This window comes from Theobroma cacao, chromosome 2, assembly GCF_000208745.1.
Source record: "Theobroma cacao cultivar B97-61/B2 chromosome 2, Criollo_cocoa_genome_V2, whole genome shotgun sequence".
Lineage (NCBI taxonomy): Eukaryota > Viridiplantae > Streptophyta > Magnoliopsida > Malvales > Malvaceae > Theobroma > Theobroma cacao.
Window position 1 is genome coordinate 25714158 of NC_030851.1, and position 8452 is coordinate 25722609.

The 8452-nt window shown below is 34.3% G+C and overlaps 2 protein-coding genes across 2 annotated transcripts; both read left to right on the forward strand.

The window, feature by feature from the left end:
• On the forward strand, positions 545-3490 carry LOC18609208 (acyl-acyl carrier protein thioesterase ATL3, chloroplastic). Its single transcript, XM_007044226.2, has 5 exons — positions 545-867; positions 1174-1274; positions 1938-2047; positions 2934-3029; positions 3105-3490. The coding sequence occupies exons 1-5, from the start codon at positions 686-688 to the stop codon at positions 3222-3224; spliced, it is 609 nt and encodes a 202-aa protein (XP_007044288.2). The 5' UTR covers positions 545-685; the 3' UTR covers positions 3225-3490.
• Positions 7193-8013, forward strand: LOC108660685. The gene is made up of 2 exons (XM_018114945.1): positions 7193-7310; positions 7478-8013. The coding sequence occupies exons 1-2, from the start codon at positions 7193-7195 to the stop codon at positions 8011-8013; spliced, it is 654 nt and encodes a 217-aa protein (XP_017970434.1).

Sequence of the window (8452 nt, forward strand, 5' to 3'; positions counted from 1 at the left end):
ACCAACACTTGTTTCTCTCGAAAAAGCAATGTTTGTGTGAAAGTTATGCCTACTCTTTGAAAAGCAATTTATTAGTGGATTCAAACTATTTGTGCTATCAAGGGAAAAGACGTAGAGAGCTAAGCTCGAACCTCTACAAAAATCTAGCTAAGTACTTTTTGATTTTCTGCGTGTTTATTTTCATCTCAAACTCTGTTTTTGTTTCCACTGTAATTTTTTAATATATTCCCACTACTTTATTTTAAACAAGGAATTTTTAGTTAATAACCAATTCACCCCTTATTGGTTACTTTGCCTTAAACCTATTTCATCTAACATTTACTTTTTCAAAAATATAATTTTCTTTTCCTTGCTTTTAATTTCTAGGAATTTAAGAAAGCAAATAACTATAAATAAGTTATAAAAATAATAACAAAAGAAACATATTACTATTATTTTATGTTTCTTATAACTGTTTCGGTACAAGTAAAAACGTTGGAATAAAGATCTCTAAGTGCATTTGGCATTATTATTATTATTATTTAAATGAAAGACGTTCAAAAAATTTAAAGAGCATTAAAGATGTTTGACAGTGGGAGCAGCTCGGTGTTAGTTCAGCGGCGTGCATGGAGAGTGTCGCCCATAAATTCTCAAAATACTTCCAAATTCTCCATGATTTTCACTTACAACTGCTACAATAAGAGAGATGCTTCAGAATTTGGCTTTTCCTGCGCACGTAGTCTTTCCTGGCTCACGTGCCGATGCAACTTTTCTCAATCTTCGCCGTCCACCCATATTCTTTCCATTTTCTCCGCTGCGTGTCCCGTCACTCTCCATCGCAAGGAGCTTCACCGTCGAAGCATTTATTGACCTCAAAGGCGGCAAAGGGTACTTTACTTCCAGCCTTATTAATTTGTTTTTGGTTACTTTAATAATTTTCCTTTCCCAGAATCAAATCGAGAAGCTTTACAGTGATTAAGTTCCAAAACTTATAGATATTGTGTAAATGTTAGGAACCAAAAAACCCACAACGGAATTAGCATATTGATAAAACTTTTGATGAAAATTATTTAAAAAAAAAGATTTGAAGAAGTCAATTTCTAGTAAATTTGGGTTCATTTCTGAAATTGGGGAATGGTATGTTTGTTAAAAGGAAGAAGTGAGCTTTACTCCTTTTGGTTGTCCAAATTGCAGAATGAGCGCATTCCATGACGTTGAGCTCAAAATCCGTGATTACGAACTGGATCAGTATAGTGTTGTCAACAATGCTATTTATGCAAGTTATTGCCAACATGGTGATGAGTCTTAAATTGTTTGGTTCTTTTATTTATTTTCGGGGTGTATAATTGTTTATTTCAATTATATATTTTTTTCTGAATTGAAGGTATCCACTGAAATGAATAATTTTGTTGCTAGAATTTGAACATATCCATAAAAATGTTGTAATTTCTGGTCTGTTCAGTTCTATTAATGACCATTACTCACTTGGATGCCTTAAAACTTGTCTTTCTGATCTCATTGTTTGCAAAGCATATATAGCTCGTCTATGCAATTGAAAGCCATGCAACACCGGCTTTAATGGACGTAATTGCTAATGTACAAAGTATATGCTTTATAATATACAAAGTATATTATATATTATGTAAACTAATTCCTTCTAAATAGCAAGGATTCCTAAGGTGTACATAATCTAGCTAGGAAAGCCAGAAGAGGGTGGGTTTAGTTTGAATGGTTTCTTCTCTTTCATGTCTAAGAGTAAGGAAATGACATCGTAGTACTGGAATTATGCTGTTGGTAGTCACTGATGAAGTGAATTCTGGAATTGCTGGCAATGGTGGCATTGTTCTTTGCCGTTTACCTTGGCACTTGATTGAGCTATTGCATGTTCTGTGTAGTCTGATTGCTATATCTGGCAGTTTGTGATTTAGACTAATTACTTTTGCTTGGATACTAATCAGCTCGTCATGAACTACTGGAAAGTATTGGTGTCAGCTGTGATGGAGTTGCCCGCACTGGTAATTCATTAGCACTGTCAGAGTTGTCGATCAAATTTCTTGCACCTTTAAGAGTATGCACTTTCTTTATATTTGTAATTACTAAACCACTTACCTGTTTATTTATCAACTTATGTGAAAAGAGATGAAACATCATGCTATCTTTCAAATTTCTTTGTTAATTCTTGATTTCCTCAGTTCAAAAGTCAAGCGTAGAGCATGAGGATACTTCTATGTCCAAAGCAGTCGATATGTTAGCTTGGGGATCATTTCGAAGAATAATCCTTTTAAATTCCATTCTAACAGCTGTAGAATTTGATTAGCTCAACCTTAAAAATCTTCTACACAATTTACGTAAGAATCTTCTGTACAATTTTACTAAAAGCAGTGATAGGACATATGAGAACTGCTTTCTCAGAGGTGTTAAAAGAGTTTTATCCCATAGATTAGAAAATAGATACTTGACAATACAACTCTAAAGTTGGATTTGAGTTTGAGGAAGCTGGTGGTATATGCAGATTATGTTTAAATCATTCAAGAATTGAACTTGGCAAAATTGATTAGAAAGGCTATCTGGTGCCAAGTCAGCATGTCTGCTGCAATTTTCTATAGCATTTGGATATGAAGTTGAGGAAGTTGGTGGTATATGCGGATTATTTTTGAATCATTCAACAATTGAACTTGGCAAAATTGATTAGAAATGCTATCTAGTGCCAAGTCAGCATGTCTGCTGCAATTTTTGATAGCATTGGGATTTGAATTTGAGGAAGTTGGTGCTATGTGCAGATTATGTTTAAATCATTCAAGAATTGACCTTGGCAAAATTGATTAGAAATGCTATCTAGTGCCAAGTCAGCATGTCTGCTGCAATTTTTGATAGCATTTTTGGATTTCATTTTTGTGTGCTGTGCCCTTCTGTAATCTTATTTGTGTCTCTCTCATGTACTTTCTGTTAACCAGAGTGGAGACAAGTTTGTTGTGAAGGTGAGGATTTCTGGCTCCTCAGCTACTCGGATGTACTTTGAGGATTTCATCTTTAAGCTGCCAAATTTAGAGGTTTGTTGTCATCAGATCTGCAATTCTTCTACTTCAGGTCAAGGATTTGTCATTTTATGATGATGTGTTGTGCAGCCAATTCTGGAGGCAAAGGCCACAGCAGTTTGGCTTGACAAAAATTATCATCCTGTTCGCATACCTCCAGAGTTCAGATCCAAATTTGTTCAATTCCTTCGCCATGACGATCCCAATTAACTTGTTGCTGCATGCATGATATATGAGAGATTCTTTGATTTGGAAGATGAAGGAAGCAGAGAAGATTATTGATTAGAGACCAATTGGAGTGGATATTTTGTATCCAACTTTTGTCTTTTGATACCTTTTTTTTTTTAAAAAAAAGAGAGGAACAACCAAAGTTAAAAGCTTTAACTCTTGCTTGTAGTTCCTTGCAGAAAAGCAAGAAAGGCCAAGAGGATTCTTATTGCTTAAAATTACATCTCCACATACCTCATACTTGTTCAGCACAAAATGTTATGCCTATTGTATGCACCTTTCCTTTACAAATATTAAAAACCAAATGCCAAGTGGTTTGTGTAGAAGGTAAAAGTGTGCTTTTAATTATAATTGTTATCTGAAGCCAAATACCGGAGGTATACTGCATTCCTGCATTCTTGTTTCTATGAAACATAGATGAAACTGACATCACGTAACAGTTTTTTAGATCCATATAGATTTGTATGCCAACTGGCTTAATTGAGTGTTGAGCTTAATAGCATAGAATGCTAGGTCATGGAATGTATTGAAAAAGTCAAGCAAAAAACAATTTATAGCAGACTTTTTGTTTTCTAGAAATTTAAAAAACAAGGGTTTTCGAATTTAATTAGTTATTACCTTGTAGAGGATTCTCCTGGTAATGAGAGAGGATGTGTTGAAATAAGTAAAGTGGGATACATTAGAAGCAACAAAGAAGAAGATTAAAGTAGTCCTTAAAGTGTTAAATGCTTTATAGCATAAGTAAGTTGTCACATCCCATTTTCTAGAGGGATCATAATCGGCAATAGGACCTTGCTAGTAAAATTCTACATGTATATAGTTTGCTTGATAACTCTATTACATAGAATGATTTTTAACTCATTTTGGGGACTTTAGTGTCTAAACCCTTGAGTTTAGGTTCAGAATTTAACCCTTTCAAGTTATTTTTCAAATGTAAGTTAGATTTTATATTGATTAGTTAAATTAGTTGTTATTAGTTTAATTTTAGTTTAATTTATTTCAATTTACTTTAGGAAAAGTTATGACCAATTTTTCTCATGGTTTTGTGTAAAATATGATGAGCAAGGTGAAAGAAAGATATGATAACATAAGTGATGAGAAAGTGTCACTCATACATGTTGCAGTAATTTGAAGATAAATTGAGCTGTAGAACTCCAATTGAGGTGATTTTTGATTCATTAGAAAGATAAAGAGAATGAGCTACAACTTTTCTGTTTACACTTGATCTAGTTTGGACTAAATCAAGGTAAAAGTCATATTCAAAGTTGGTGGATAAATGCAGCTCTGCATTGAAGCAACATGGCTAAAACACTGCAACGCCAAAGACTCATGGGCGGGGGCTACAAGTAGTATCGTCGTAGCGATAGTGAACAATGGTTGTGGCATTGTGCATCAGGAGAACATTATACAAAAACCCAAAAGCATAGCACTGCGATACTAAAAAATGATCACCATAGAGTTCCCAAGGCAGATCACAACGCCGTGGTGCTAGAAAAGGATGGCAGCAGCGCCACCTTGATTTCCAAAGTTAAACTTTCAACGAAAATTTGGAAAGTAGGACATCTTGCACATATTTAAGATCTTATTTGGAGAGCATTCAGCATAGAGGACAGTAGCAACTTTCTAGAGAATCGGGGCTTCAAATCAATCAAAAATTCTAGAATAATGGAGAGAGATTTGTAATCAATCAAGCTTCAACATTAGTTTAATTCTCTCCTTTTGTGTTTTTCTTAATTCTTGCTTTGAACTCATGGCTATAATTCTTCGAATAGTGTTTTATTTTAATATCATGAACTAATTTGTTTATTAAGGATTGTGGTGGATTTCTATATGTAATCTGTATACTTATTTTTTGTTATTTATCATGAATGGGTATTGTTTTACTTAATTAAATATGTCCTTAATGCTTTTAATTACTTGATCAATAATTAAATGATTTGTGAATCTAATTGAATGTCGACAGAGAGATTTTAGGTTGGATTGACATTTGATTAGTGTATGTTCACTTAACTTAAGTGATCTCATTTGCATTTTGGTTAGACATATGCCAATTATCATCTATAGCCATATTAGGACACCTGCTTAATAAACTTAATTTACTAGATTCCTATGAACATATAGTGAACTAATTAAGTTAAGTATTTGTGCAAGCATCTCGACGAAGACTTTGTCATTAGCTTTGGATTCTAGGTTAGCAAAACTACGCAAGAAAGACAAATAACAAAAAAAGCTGATATTATATGAAATGTTGAATGAACCACAATTCTAAGTTTTTAATATATTGTTTTTCTCAACTTATTTAGTTTGTTTGTTTATTTAACATTGATTTTTTATTATTTTTAATTAGTCTTTCTTCAATTTTCAGATTACTTAAATAAGATTAATTTGTTTTATAATTTTAGAACTTAGTGAAACTTTAGAAAAAAAATCCTTGTGGGAATGATAATCTAGACTTACTGTTTATATTACTTGTTTGATACGTATACTTGCGTGTGCAAATTCAATAAGTTTTTTACGCTGTTGCTAGAAATTTTGTTTTCTTTGTTATTTGCTAATATTAAAATTTTACAGATTAGTCTTAATTTAAGTTTTATTTTTGTTTTGCAGTTAAGTTTAGTTGTTGTATGAGAAGAGTAAACAACTTGAAGACTATCCCGTGTGATCTAGAAATTGAGAAAACATTTCGTAGACTTCAACGAGAGAATCAACAAGGTGTTGCTTCATTAAATATAATGGCTGATCAACAGAGTGAACAGCAAATCTAAGAGCGTGCAGTAGCTAACAATTGTTGCTTAAGGGATTATGCGATTCTTTGGTACAAGGAATTCCATCTAGCATTCGAAGGCCAACTATTCAAGCAAACAACTTTGAAATCAAGCCAATTATCATCACCATGATTCAAACATCAGTTTAGTTTGGGGGTTTTCCAAGTGATGATCCAAATGGCCATGTATCAAACTTCTTGGAGATTTGTGACACATTCAAGCACAATGGTGTCACAAATGATGCAATTCGTTTTAGGCTTTTTCCCTTGTCTTGAGGTATAAAGCTAAGGTTTGGCTAAATGCACTTCCTACTGGCTCCATAACAAACATGGGATGATTTTGCTTAGAAATTTCTTGCTAAATTCTTCCCTTCGGCTAAGACAGCAAAAATGCAGAATGATATCACATCATTCATGCACGAAATCATTGTATGAAAATTAGGAAAGATACAAAGAATTGCTGAGGCGTTGTCCTCATCATGATCTTCCAAATAAGCTCCAAGTGCAAACTTTTTATAATGGCTTGAATGGACATGTTCAGACTACCATTGACGCTGCTGCAGGAGGAGCTTTAATGGCCAAATCGATAGATGAGGCATATGATTTATTAGAAGAGATGTTTGCAAACAATTACTAGTGGCTAGCCTAGGGATTAGTATTGAGGAAAGTAGCTGGAATTCATGACATTGATGTTATGACAACGTTATCCACTCAAGTAATAGCTTTAACTAAAACTCTTGAATCTTTTGGTACTAATAGTTTGAAAAGTCCTTTTATAGCTTGTGAATTGTGTGGAGATAATCATGCAAGTCATCAATGTCTAAGTTCAACAAAGACAGTGTAATTTGTGAGTAATAGACAACAAAATAACCCTGATTCCAACACTTACAACCCAGAGTGGAGAAGCCATCCAAATTTTTCTTGGGCCAATAATCAAGGGCCATCACATATTTCAAGGCCAAATGCACCTCTAGGATTCCAACAACAAAACCGAGCACTTCTCTCTGAGAAGAAGTCAGTTGTAAAAGACTTACTTAGGTAGTATATGACCCAAAATAATAGCATCATACAAAGTCAAACAGCTCTCATTCAAAGTTAAGTTGCTTCACTTAGAAACCTTGAGACTTAGGTTGGGCAACTTACAAATTTGTTAAACAATCGAACTCAAGGAACATTACTTAATGATATGGAGGCCAATCCGAGGAGAGAAGGCAAGGAGCATGTCAAGGCCACCACATTAAGAAGTGGTAAAGAAGTTAACAATAATCCACAAGAAGTTGCACAACAAAACAAATATGTGGACAGTGAGATTTAGAGCCCAGAGTCTAGTGATCAATGTCAGGCAAAAGTGACTAAAGCAATGCACCATCACCGCCTTTCCCTTAACGCTTCAAGAAGCAACAAGAAGAGAGTCAACTTTAGAAATTTATGAAGGTATTTAAAAAGTTTCACATCAACATTCCACTTGCAGAGGCACTAGAGCAAATGCCATCTTATGTAAAATTCCTGAAAGACATTCTATCCAAGAAAAAGAGATTAGGTGAGTTTGAGACAGTGGCACTCACTAAGGAGTGCATTGCAATCATTCAAAATAAGCTCCCTCCAAAACTTAAAGACACAAGCAATTTTACTATTCCCTACATAATTGGTGATTTATTCTTTGCTAAAGTTTTGAGTGATATAGGGGCAAACATTAATTTGATGCCATTGTCCATCTGCAGCAAGTTGGGTTTAGCAGAGATCAAGCCCACCATTATAACTCTTCAATTGGCAGATAGAACTCTTACATATCCTAGAGGCATAGTGGAAGATATGCTTGTGAAAGTGGATAAATTCATATTTCTAGCTGACTTTGTAGTTCTTGACATGGAGGAAGATAAAGAGGTTCCTATTATCCTTGGAAGACCTTTCTTATGCGTAGCTAGGGCACTCATTGATGTTGAAAAAGGAGAACTTACCTTGCGAGTACAAGATCAAGAGGTAACATTTAATATCTTTCGTGCTTGAAAAGTTATTAATGATCATGATGAGTGTTTTGCAATTAGTGTGGTAGATAGAGTCGTGAGTGAAGTTTTCAAAGAAGATCATCTTAAAAATCCACTAGAAGTATCATTGATTTTTGAAGCTAAGCCTATTAATGATTAAGTTGTAGAATGTGTCAATGCACTGAATGCTCTTTATCGAGTATTGGGAGATATGTTTGAATTGTTAGATTTGACTTCCCTTCATTTTCACTAGTGAAACCTTCAATTGAGGTCCTCTCGAAGTTAGAACTCAAACCACTACCAAAACACTTAAGCTATGCATACCTTGGAAACTCATCCATTCTTCCAGTTATTGTTGCATTTGATCTTAACAACCAGTAGAAAGAAAAGTTGTTGAGAGTTCTGAGAGAGCACAAATAGGCATGAGGGCGGTCTATAGTAGATATCAAGGGGATAAGCCC